This window comes from Montipora foliosa, chromosome 6 (assembly GCF_036669935.1).
Source record: "Montipora foliosa isolate CH-2021 chromosome 6, ASM3666993v2, whole genome shotgun sequence".
Classification (NCBI taxonomy): Eukaryota; Metazoa; Cnidaria; class Anthozoa; order Scleractinia; family Acroporidae; genus Montipora; species Montipora foliosa.
Genome location: NC_090874.1, coordinates 42701041 through 42714192, shown reverse-complemented (window position 1 = coordinate 42714192; position 13152 = coordinate 42701041). Strand labels below are relative to the sequence as shown.

The 13152-nt window shown below is 37.4% G+C and overlaps 1 protein-coding gene across 1 annotated transcript in view; it reads left to right on the top strand.

Moving 5' to 3' along the window:
* The first annotated feature begins 5163 nt into the window (after positions 1–5163).
* LOC138007415 (EF-hand calcium-binding domain-containing protein 6-like) overlaps positions 5164–13152 on the top strand; it is a 64191-nt gene continuing 56202 nt past the window's right edge. Inside the window, exons 1-8 of the mRNA XM_068854310.1 lie at positions 5164–5540; positions 5995–6089; positions 7266–7385; positions 8182–8288; positions 8443–8509; positions 8773–8909; positions 9385–9494; positions 12238–12365. Coding sequence (XP_068710411.1) covers positions 5294–5540; positions 5995–6089; positions 7266–7385; positions 8182–8288; positions 8443–8509; positions 8773–8909; positions 9385–9494; positions 12238–12365 — 1011 coding nt within the window. The 5' untranslated portion in view covers positions 5164–5293. The remainder of the gene's footprint in view (positions 5541–5994; positions 6090–7265; positions 7386–8181; positions 8289–8442; positions 8510–8772; positions 8910–9384; positions 9495–12237; positions 12366–13152) is intronic.

The following is a 13152-nucleotide window of genomic DNA, read 5'->3' as shown; positions in this document are numbered from 1 at the left end:
CAAAGGTTACCCATTCCCAGCCAACGTTTGTATCGTTTGTAATGGACCAAAACGCTATTACCCTTGAACCCATTCTTTATATGGAAGCTTGATTTATTATTATTATTATTATTATTATTATTATTATTATTATTATTATTATTATTATTATTATTATTATTATTATGGTATCTTTATTTGTTCCTTCAATGTATTTTCTTCTACAACAATGCTGGTGACACCTATGCTTTGTTGTTTCTGCGTTACATGTAACACTGCTTTAATCGTTATAATATTATATACCCATAGAATCTTTTAACTGTCTCATTGTTTGTAGTTTTGTCTGTTGATAAGTTCTTGTTAGTAAGAGTTGCTGTCTGATCTCTTTGTTGACACTATACACGATGTCCGGTATGTTTTTCCATTTTCTGAAGACTTGGTTTGCGTTCGGTACCATATCAGGGTCTTCGAGTTGTTTGGTCGTTAGTGCACCTAGCCATGCCTGTTCTTTCATGTTCTCTATGTATTTCTTTTGCAGTGCTTGTCGTAGAGGGTCTTTTATGGCTTGTGGGCTTTGTGAGTTTATTTGAGTGGTTTTCCCATCAATGTCTTTGAGGATTGTGTTCGTGTTATCGAATTCACACGTTAAGCTGTATTCTGCTGCGTACTTGTTTGCATCCTTAAATAGGGATTTCCTGTTTTTGCTGATCTTTTCCATTTCATGGGCGTTTACTAATTGTACTCCCTTGTCTTTACAGTTATTTATGTAGTTTGCCATTTTGATTTTAGTGAGTTTGTAGGTGTCTTTTATGGACTCAAGGCCACTACCCCCTAGGTTTCCTGGGAGGTAAAAGAGCCTTACTGACTCGTTGTTGTGCATTGCGCTACTTTCTCGTATTATTTATCTCGTTGTTCTGTCAGCGTCTTTCAGATCATTAATCTTCTTTTTGGCTGTCCACATATGGTATTGTAAAAGGGACACTGCAAAGGTGTTTGTAGCTCTGATCTTTCGTGGTACGGAGACGTTACTCGTCCAGATGACCCATAGACGTTTGATGTATTCTTCGCCCACGTCCGTAATATAAACTTGTTCTTCAAGTTGTGTAGCGTTTTTATATTTACCTAGTAGGAACTTGCATTGATCAGTTTCATTTAGCATTTTCAATTCTTCGTTCTGATCGCTCTGATTGATGTTAGGTGTGGGGCAGATCTTTCCTCTTTGGATATCAACAGCTGCACACTTAGCCAAACCCCATTGTAGACCAATGTGTTCGAACTTGTTTTTCATTTCCTGCCATCAGCATCGCTGACAATAGGTGTTTTGGACCGGAAATGACCGAGGCAGAAATCCATGCTTTGGTCGACATGGAAGAGTTCTTGAACCTGGAATTTTTAATGAAACAATTATTCTACTCGGGCTTGCTGGACATAAGATTATTATAACCAACTCGGCGCTACGCGCCTCGTTGGTTATCTATCACTTCATATAAAGCGCGCCCTCGTGGAATAATTACTCGGAATACCTGAGAGGGATCCGAGTTATAGTCTCGGTTGACTTTGTTCGGTGCAGCAAAATGCACAGTAGAACTAAGGCGCTGTTACACTGTGCAATTTTTCGTGCAACTTGTATTGGAACGCCATTTCTACAAACGTTCCCACATTACGAAACTAGGTGTTTTACGGGTGTTAAACCGAGCAACGTTTCATGCAACTTGTCTCGTTTCGATGATCACATGAGGTCAAAGGAGCATTTTCATTGGCTGGTGCCGCAAACTGTTGCGAGACAAATTACAGGACAGATGTTACACTGCGCAATGCTTAAAAAAATCGTTGCAACTGTTGCGGAAAGTAGATTACGTTGGGCAATGATTCGTGCAACTTGTCTCGTTGCGACCTCCACTTCAACAAAAAAATAACTTTAAATTACGGGAACTAACCGTTACAGTCAAGTCCGTCTAAAATATTTTCAAAGTGTTTGTATCCGAAATAAATAAGTTTTAGAATCGCGTATCATTGTTTTCAAATTTCGTGGGCGCCGTCATCTTGAATAGTTGTGACGTGTTACGGTTGCCCTATTGTTATTAGACAAAAGCTCTTTCTGTCAGAACAATAGGACAACCGTAACACGTCACAATCATTCAAGATGGCTGTGCCCGCGAAATTTGAAAGTGAAAATAAGCGATCTTAAAATTCACTTTTCTTATATATACATATATACGGTGGCCCACAAGGAACATGCTGCAAATGAAATAAAGATGAAACAAACAAACAAACAAAACGAGTTGCTGCAAACTAAGTGGATGTTGCTGCAAACTAAAACGTCAAAAGTATGCGCGCTCACTGATGGAATGGCAGGTACAAAACACAGTCACAGGTCATTATTTTAACAATTCAGAAAGTATCCTAAACATCCATGAAAGCTAACCTTAGCATTTTTAACAGTTAGGGTTGTTTCTGTTTTGGTTAAACAATGACCTGTGACTTGGGACATGTGACCTGTGTTTCGTACCTGCCCTTCCTTCATTGCGCGCGCATACTTTTGGTGTTTTAATTTGCAGCAACACTCAGCAACACTCTTTTATCGATCGAAAGCATCCTTGCATACGTACAATACTTATGGAAAAGCATTTTACCACACGGAAATGAAAAATTTTCTTATCAGATCCCTCTTTCTAAAAACATACAGGAAAATAGGTAATATCTAAAACAATTTTCAGCTTATTTCAAATCAAAACAATTTCTTCCCAAGTACTTATAGCGGTTACCATTCACACGTGCGCCTCAACGACTTCTTGTTTCATTTTTCATTTTTTGGATGGACGTCAGTCAATCAATTTAGTTTCGAAAAATGAAAACAAAATCGTTGAGGGCGTGTGACTGATAACCGCTGTAAGCTCAGATAACTCTTGGGAGATTCAGCCTGAATAGACTCATCTTTCCCTGTTGTAACGTGTGACTATTTTACCTTAAAAATTGACGAATCATACGCATATACGAGTGCGGCCAGAGAGAGTCTAGTTGAACTCACGGTCAACTCATCGGAATGGAAAATGATCTGCCTTAACACAAATATACTGGGTCTGTTATCGATCTTCCAGGCCCTTCACACTATACTGGGTGCAATAAGTATAACAACTTTCTTGATAAAAAAAAAAAAAAAAAGAAAGAAATGCATTCGATCAATTTCTAAAGAGAAAATGCTGTGAAAAATGCTGTTGGATTACGACTTCGTTCACACTACATATATCATGGCCTCCTTCTGCCTTGTAGGCAGTTGATCATTGGTATATGCACTTATGCTCGTGACTGCGAAGACCGATTCTGGAGATGCAAGGCCTGTGGCAGTGTAAACACTGCGTAAATTATCGCGTTCGACGCGTGGAAGTCTCCTTCCTCTGTCTCTTTTCCACTCAGGTGCTCAGCCTCTCTACCTCTGCCCGTTTGCAGCCCGTCTTTACAGCTACCCTCGACTTAACACGGTCGTCAGCCAGGCATTCCGAGTTGCCGACACTGATTCAACGTGGTTGCCTTTCATGTCTCGTTTGCAGACGTCTTTGTAGCGAAGAAGCGGCCGTCCTGTCGATCGTTTGCCTTGAGACAGCTGTCCATAGAGTAGGTCTTTTGGAAGGCGCTCGGGGCCAATGGCCTAGCCAACAGCGTAGTCTACGCTCTGAGAGGAGGTACTGGATAGTTGGCAGTTCTGCAGTTTCAAGTACTTTCTGGTTGGTGATTTTATCCTTCCAGATGATCTCAAGAATTTTGCGGAGGAATCTGAAGTGGAGTGTGTTCAGTCTAGCTTCTTGTCTCGTGTATGTAGGCCATGTCTCTCTCCCATACAACAGGGTGCTGAGGACGCAAACAGAGCATTCAAGTCACTATTCAGGGAGAGATTGAAGGTGATTGTTGAGTTAAGGTACTTGAAGGCGTCCAAAGAGTTGAGTGCTTGGTTGCTGATCAGGATGGTCGGCTCAGCATCGGTCCCCGGCATTGCCAATACCTCAGTCTTTATGATGATGGTAAAGCCAAAGTCATGGCAGGCAGTCGCGAAGCGGTCTATGATCGCTTGTTGTCCGCTCTCTGTGTGACTGACAAAGGCAGCGTCGTCGGCAAAGGGCATCTCTCTTAACAGCACTGTCTTCACTTTTGTCTTAGCGCGGAGACGAGTCAAGTACAGTAGCTTTCCGTCGTGGCATGTACGGTGGAGAAGGCCTCCCTCACTGCAGAACTCTAAGGCGTGTTGGAGGATGAGAGAAAAGAAAATACCAAACAGGGTGGGTGCCTACATTGTTTATCTCCACTGCGAATACACACAATTAAACGAGATGCTTTATCAACTTTATTTATCGTCGACGTTAGGAGTACCTTACTAAATGAATCGTTGAGCTTATTGCTTTCCGTGGTAATTTTAGCCTTTCTACCACTTTCACTGTATTCCGTTTCCGGATTCCGTTTCCGGATTCCGTTTCCAGATTCCCTTTTCGAATTCCATATTTTAGGCAAAAAGTAAGTTTTGCCGTGGAAAAGTAAGTTTTGCCGTGGAAAAGTAAGTTTTGCCGTGAGAAAGTAAGTTTTGCCGTGAGAAAGTAAGTTTTGCCGTGGAAAAGTAAGTTTTGCCGGGGCAGATGTAGGCCACCGTAGTTTTCGGAAAAACCATCACTGGGTTGGACAATTTCCCACTGGGTCGGGTTATTTTTGGCTGGGTTTTTTAATAGGTTTATTCGATTAAAAAAATGGCCAGTTGTTGTATTTTTGTTATTTGCTATTCTACACATTTATTTGTTGGGTATTTTGTGTACTTAATTTAATAGCATTTGAATTCAACATTTTGGATTCGTTTCTCTGTCGACTCTACCTTCACAGCCATAAGAAATGCAACATGTAATCTATCGTAAATGTGAGCGGAAAGGGCTCATAATCGAACACAACTTCTCAAGAACGTAATGATATACTTACAAGAGATAGTAACTAGCCTCAAACCAAAAAAACCTAAGAAACTGCAATCGGCCTAGTTTTGGGTACCGGTAATCGGTCAGTGTAAAACGCAGACTGCAGACCACAGGGTTTGGGCTTTTCAACAGTTAAATTATAACCTCAGTCGGCATTTTACACCTGGTCTGCAGATCGTAACTTCTGTCCCAAGAGCGGAACAATTGAAACATGTGCATAGCAACAGCGTCATCCTGCATTGAATCATGGTAACAACACAACAACATGACCGCAAAATGGCCACTCTCTCCTAATCAAGAATCGGAGGAAGTTTTGAGGCAAAATAATTCAAAATTCTAGTTGCTATTATATATTTTGTTCAAATGCGATGGCAAAGGTGGCTGTGGCTCCCGCAGTTCACAATTTTTCAGATCTACGTCCGTCTTCGCGTGCGTTGACGATCATTCCAAGACCAGCCTCCAGAAAATCAAGTGTTTATGGAACACTTGATCGTCCCCATTCTCAGAACAGTTCCCGAGCAGAAACAGTCAATGTTTCTCCACGTGGACCAAAGGGAATTTCATCAAACTTTTTGATCCTTTCTCCTGGAAGGCAGGGATCTAGATTGAGTTGGGGTGAGGAGTAACTTCATTTGCTGCCCTTTTGGCTTTTAATCGTTTCAGTTATAATTTAGTTGTGAAAACATAGTGGAGGGAAATACCTGGCTTATTTCACAAAGTTAACAGGTTTTAACTTTGTATCTTCCATTATGTTAAATTTCTTTTAGAATATTTTAGGATGACAAATCGGTTTCAACTGGAATTATTGGAACAATTACGTGTAATGACTCCACGCGCTTCCATCTTGCTGATCGTGGAAATAGAGGGTAGAACAAAGCAAAAACGTCATTGACAACCCGCGCGAGCTAATTACCAGTGAACACGATTGCTCATAAAATCATCACAACTGCGTTAGAACTTTGTACTGGTTGGAGTACCAAGAAATCAAAGATGGTCGTTCATTGTCCAGTAACCTTGGCTTTGCTTCATGATGACAACAAGCGCTTTCCTCTCATTCCTTGCATTTCAGGAACACCTCGGTCCGCAGACGCGAACTTAAGCTTCATCGAAATTGAATCTCGGCTGAGGGAGAAATTGCGAGTCAACGCTGCCGAGTTACGCCAGGTGAATATTGCAGAGAATTTTCACAACTGAATATTTTTTCCGGGATTTAATTAGAGCGAGACCTTTTCTTCAAAATTATCGGCCATATTACTACCTAATAAATTATATTAATACCTATATTACTCATCACAATGATCCCCTTTTCAGAGTTTGGGAATGTAAATGGGGAGACTAAAGGGAAAATTTAACTCGCATTTTCGGTAAAGCCACCCAAAGTGGTAGATCTTCGAAGTAATTTATGCCTGTATTGCTTTGAGGAATTCCTTTGGCCGGTGAGTCAACTAAAGGTCGTTTTTTAAAAATATTAACTGCAGCTTTTTTTCTGGCTTTTTTCTCTTTAAATGCAACTACACCTTTTCCTTGATGTTCAGCGATGTTTTACATAATTCAGTATTTCTTGAAAAACTTAAATAATAACCAGGCTCTGCCAGGGTATTAATTCTGACGAGTTATGTGGGCGAAAAAGTAGCGACAGCACTTAAAGTGAAATCGCAACAAACGACATCCTTTCTTTAAATTTCGGACAGCAACGGTCATAGCAACGTGAAACATTGACAAAGCACCAACACAAGATCTCTTAAATTCAGACAAGTGACAAGTGACACGGGACCCCCCCCCCCTTCCCAGCAGGGCCTCAATAATGATAATCAATGATGATAATGAAACTAATAGCCCTTTTGTGGGACCCCCACAATTAAAGACATTAGCTGTTCTTATACTGGAGATGCATAATTGTTCTGGGATGCGTATGAGCTTTGGCGAACTTTTTTCTGCATCTGTTGAGACAGGCACAAGATGCATAATGCATCTAGATAAACTATCCACTTTAAATTGTCTTCAGTGATGCACTAAACTGGATAGTCCATGCAGACGCAGTGGCGTACGTGTCCCTCTTTATACCAGATGAAAGCTCGGTAGCAGACGCATATTTGCAAGTACATCCCAAACATTATGCACCAGATAGCTTGTCACCTCTTTACACTAGATCATGGATAACATGAGAGATGCATAATTCATCTCGACAGATTGTGTGTCTATTGTGTATAGACTTTAACCATAATTGTCAAATTGACCAGCTGTGAAAATGACTCATGAAATAGTAGTGACATAATTTTAGGGATATGTTAATTAGAATTTATTTAATGCATTATTTTCTCTTCTTGTTTTTTTGGCCAGGCATTTCAGGCATTTGATGCGGAAAAAACTCACACTATCACACAGAGTGAATTCAAGAGAGCTCTGGAGTCCTTCTGCATTCCACTCACGGATGACCAGTTTGAACAACTCTTAATGAAGGTAACCATTTAAGAGTAAACAAGGATATGTTTAATCCCTATCCAAATGAATGCAGTATAGTTCTTGTTTTGTATCTGTACATTTTTGACCCAATTAAATCAGCAAATTGTACATGAATACATGCATAAAATATACAGTCATGCATACTTCCAGTGAGAGGAAATGAGACGGCCTAATATCTTTGTTTGTATATTGCTTCTGGCCTTAAATTAATTTAACAAAATACTGAACACCAACAACCTGAAAACTCCAAAATGCAGCATCCAGTGCTCTATACAGCAAGAACCCTCCTAGAGAGCTTAATACTGAATCTGCTTTAAAACCAGTGATTGGAGCTTCCTCAACACCTGTAGACTTGCATGTCTTATAGTCATTTCAGTTCTAAGCAACGTACATTGAAATATGCTGGCTATTTGGAATCTGTCCCTGGTGATATCTATTGACATCATTCATGATACTCCGTCTGTAAAAGACTCATTTTACAGGTTTTTTAGGAAAAAGAACTTCAACCTAATAAAGTATATATACTTAAATTAATACTTATTGCATTGCTCTTCAAGACCTCCATATGATTATCTTTAATGAACACTTTTCCCTTTTTTGTTTTTTGCTGATTTGCATGTTGGGTTGTTGATTGTTTACAGCTGTATGCAAAAATTGTATTTTCAGCTTTTTATAATTATTTATAATTACCCCAGTAACAATATCTTGTTGCACCCATGGACCATGAGTAGAGAGGTACATTATACATGAAGAATTTTAAGTTGCATCTTTTAATATGTGTTACATGAATAAGGTTGGAACAAATAAAGATGGAACCGTGTCCTATTTGGAGTTCTTAGAGCATTATCACCAGAGAGGAGGAACACCAGATGCACTCCGCTTTCTTGGTACCCTGCACAAGTAGGTTCAATACATTATTTTTGCGAGTACATGTATGTCAGAATGTCTCCAGTTGAAGGCCTTCATTTAGAAGCAATACAACTACTTCATCTGGCTGAGAACATGAAAATTGTTATTGCTTTAGTGTTGGTGTTGTTGTTTCTTAATTGTGCAGGTTCAATCAGACAAAATCCCCAAAAGATTCCAGCATGGATGAGATTGAAGATAAATTGAGAACAAAGGTATTGTATACTGTAGTGACTGTACATGTTGTGTTTGTGTGACTTATTGCAAGGATCAATGAAGCTGGAAAAAAATTTCAGCAGGGCCAAAAGAACAGCATCAGAGCCACCTTTAATAGACTAAGTAAAGTTATTGCAGCTAGAGATTTTAACTGGTTCAGAATGTTTAAGGACGATCATTGTCATTTACTGCCAGTGCACAGTTGTCCTGTTATTAAACATGACCCAGTGAGGAGAATTAGGATTGTATGTATTTCTTTTAGATTGGAGGCCAGTTACAAAGTGTGATGAAAGCACTGAGGCTTTTTGATTACAACAGAGATGGGCAAATTCAGAGGCATGAATTGAGAAGGGTGATAGAAAACTTTTGTTGCAGGCTTACAGATGAGCAGTTTAACAAGTGAGCATTAATTTTGATAGAAAATTGCAACTCTGCTTTATTTTGTTTTTAAAAGTTAACTTTTGATTTTGTTCCAGTCGTATGTCAGGCCCTCTAATATTTTATCCTGGGCAGTAAAACTCATCATTTACTATATACTGTAATACTGTAGGTGCTGGACAATCTGCGAACCAGCAAGTAATTTGAGCCATGTGAGTTAGCGCTTCAAATAGCCCTGATAACAGTGTTTAAGTCTATAAAGCACCCATTCTAAAACAGTTACCTTTCAGTAACTGTGTGATTCTAGGTTGACTCACATTTAAGTAGTGCTTCAAAATAGCTTGCTCAGGCTCACACATTGTCCTTACTCTACAATGCACATACAATAATTTCAATTTACATTTTTGATGGAGCTAACTGCAATAACTGCCATACAAACAACCACACTGGTAGCATGCAGTCAGTACCTTTTTAACTCAACAGCTGACTTTTGCAGGTTATGGTCTAAATTTGACATGACACGTAATGGACATACTATTGAGTACATGGACTTTCTTAAACGACTTGGAGTCAATGCAAAGACGAAGAGCCAAGTAAATAAAATAGGTAAGAATAGGTACATGTGTACAATTATGTACATCATGTATTAATCCATGGACCCCTGGGAGTGAGACTCAACAGATTTCACTTAGTCTGACGCCAGATGATTTTCCTCATCAACTGGGGGCAATCCTAGGGCATTTGAGGTGTCAATGGGTTTACAATGCTTGCAAATTTTTTTTATCGTCAATAAGCGCACAGACACATAAATTTATAATTTATGCATTTGGAAGAGTTTAACCCATAAAATTTGACTCCCAGGGGTTCCCCATTGACGAGTAAAATCGTCTGGCCAGTATGGATGTCGATGGGTTAATTTATTCAAAATTTTGTGAAACGTACATCAATCTGTCAGTTTTTAACCAATAGAAAGTCTCAGTTTTTTCCATTGGTCAATAATAGAGCGAGGCAAATTATGAATTTGACAAGCATCAGATTGAATAAAATTGAAGTTTCTCGCATTTTTGTCTGACTCGTGTTCTTCTTGTCTTTTGACTTAATTTTGACCTCTCTGCCTTTTTGTTGTGGTAAAAAACGAATAGATGTCAGTTTTTCATGTGTCTGTCCTGTTATTGACAATAAATTTCATCATAACATTGTCAAAGTACAAATGTAATCTGCGGATCCATTGCTACTTTGACAATTTTATTAATGTTACATATGACGAAATTCATGTAACAGGACAGATGCATGAAAAACTGACATAATTTGTTAAATTAATGATATAATATTGTGTATTCAATGAAACAAATAAATCTTATTTTGGCACGCAAAAAAATTGGACATTTATAGGCACTTACAGCAATTAGTTAAAAATAGTGTTTGAGCATGGAAAAATAAATATCAACTCATCATGCTACTGCTAGAATTTTTCATGTTATAATTACAGACAAGAAAAGGTAGGGAAATGGTTAAAGAGCTCTCGTTTTCCACCAATTCATGTATGTCTTGTGAGTGCATCTTTGTTTTATTGTGGATTAAGTTTGTTGGTTCTTTTATTAACTTCGCTGTGAAAGGTTTTTCCCTGGGTTGTGTGGTTGACCCTCTCATCAAACACCAACATTTCATTTCATTTATATTATTTACATTATACTTTGTAAACATTTGTAGTTTGTTTGAGTTTTGTAATAATAATAATATTATAATAATATCAGTGTTAATTTGTTGTATTAAATTATTAGTATTAGTAATATTAGTTATATTAGTTATATTAGTTGTAACATTAAATTATGTACGATGTAGGTACATGTAAGTTAATAATTTGCTGTATTAATATCATTTTGTTTCAATAAAGAATTATTAAGTTAAACAAAAAAAAGAAAAAAACATTTCATTTGATCTCACTTAACCTGATTTGATTTGCAATCTCCTCAATTTAATTTTATATGCACTAATTAGTTAATATTGTAAGGCTATAGTACTAGTTGCAGCTGCCTTGTGTTTTAACCAAGGTATTATATATCATATTGGTCATTTTCTTTTACATTTTACATGGTTTTTCTGCATAAACTTCGGACTAACAATGGGTTACAATTCATTACGACGACCCCGTTTCAGTCTTGCCTTTCTATTATTGAAATTGAAAAGTATTATACAGTAACATTAATAATTATACTGTAAATGTTGATCATGCCTGCCCAGCAAAAAAAAATCTTTTTGTTGTTGAATAGCTTTAAACTCATTGTTTTCTTAAAAATATAATATATTTTTTTACGTTACTAATAAGCTCTTTCTTTCTTGCTATGTGTAGGCGGATATGTACTACTGTACTAATAAGACATATTACTCAGACACATAAATTATCTTTAATTCAGAGGATTCAATGACAAAGGGAAAAATCCAATGTTTGTTTTTAAATATTTATAGGCTGTAGAGTGTGAATAAATTTATTGCTGGTATATTACACAAATGTAACCTGAATGATGGCTGTATGTAATGATAAACTTTGACAAATGTAATGAATTATTGTTGGAAGAGGGACAAATTTTTTTGCACGAATATCTATAGAAATTTAGAGGTTTTAATTTATTGTTAGTTTGAGAGGTTTCTTGTGAGTGACACTTTCATCATTAATTTTATGATTATATCAACACCCAAAGATTGTTTTTAAAACATGTGAATTCTCGGCCTATTAAAAGGTAGGTAAAGCATTAATATTAAGTTTTGCTCATTTATGACAAGTTGTGAAAAATTAAACAAATTTCCTTAGCAACACTGTTGTTAGCGACTACATATACACTGTATAATGTTATATATACATGTAAATTCCATGCATCAACTAAGCCTTAGCGAACACGAAGAGGCTGTGTTAGTTTTATCTAAACACATAAAATGTTTTTGGCCTTAAAAACTCCATTTAACCTTGGTGTGCAACCAAGACGACCTAATCAAGGCTATGCAGTTGATAATGCTAAAAACAATTTCACATTCTACACACCATTTTATCGCCTGCACACAAGTAGTCGCAAAAGATCATGTACCTTCCCAAATATCCGGAAAAATTTGCCCATCAGGCACATTCTATTGCAAGATCATTTTGATGGAGGAGAAACACTTGTCTACTCACTGGAAGGAAAGAAAATCACTCGTGCAATGAGGAAAAAATCGGCAGGTTCCTCAGTGAATTTCTGCAACCAAACTTTGAGTATGTGAATTTAATTCTACACCAGCCTGTGTGATTCAGGGAAAATTACCTGCACTAAAGGCTTGTTCAAAATTTTGATGAATTTATTCATGCATTTTGTCCAAGGTGAAAACCAACAGCAAGTGAAACTTGCAGCAATTAACAGCAGACCAGGTGGCTCAAATCATCAGAGCAAGCAGCAGACTCCACCAGTTCTCACACTTACAGATCTGGAGCAGAAACTTAGAAAAAAGGTACAACAATAAACATTTGCTTTAATTTGTGAATGATGCACAAGTCATGTGTTGTATGTCTTGCAAGTTTAATTTACATTTTTTGATCAAAAATGTTCAGGGCAGTTAAAGAAGCAACTCGAACTCAAAGCAATTGCAAGAAGCCTAAAAGCATGAAACTACCATATTGAGGGAGCAGGGCTGGCACAGTGGTGAGAGCACACGCCTTCCACCAATGTCGCCTGGGATCGATTTCTGGATTTGATGCCATATGTGGGTTGAGTTTGTTGGTTTTCTACTCTGCTCCCAGAGGGTTTTCCCTGGTATTCCAGTTTTCCCCTCTCCTCAACAACCAACATTAATTTTGATTCTATTTGTTCCGATTTCAGTTGATTAATGCAGACCCCCATTAGTGGAGCACTCATGCTCAGCTAAATAACCTTGACACGTAAAGAAAGTTATTATTATTATTATTATTATTATTATTATCATTATTATTATTGTTATTATTATTATTGTTATTATTATTATTATTATTATTATTATTATTATTATTATTATTATTATTATTATTATTATTATTATTATTATTATTATGATCATTATCATCATCTGGAGAACAAGCAGAGTCATGCTCAGGCTGTCATTGCCGAATAAAGTCAATACTATTGGGCGGGTTGTAACAAAAAAATGACTTGGGACAATATGTTACTTCTTTCTCTTATTGTTCTAAAACTGTTCTTAGGATATACACTGTTCCCAACAAGGTAGTTTTTTTGCAACAATGTTTATGTCAACTTGTAACTTT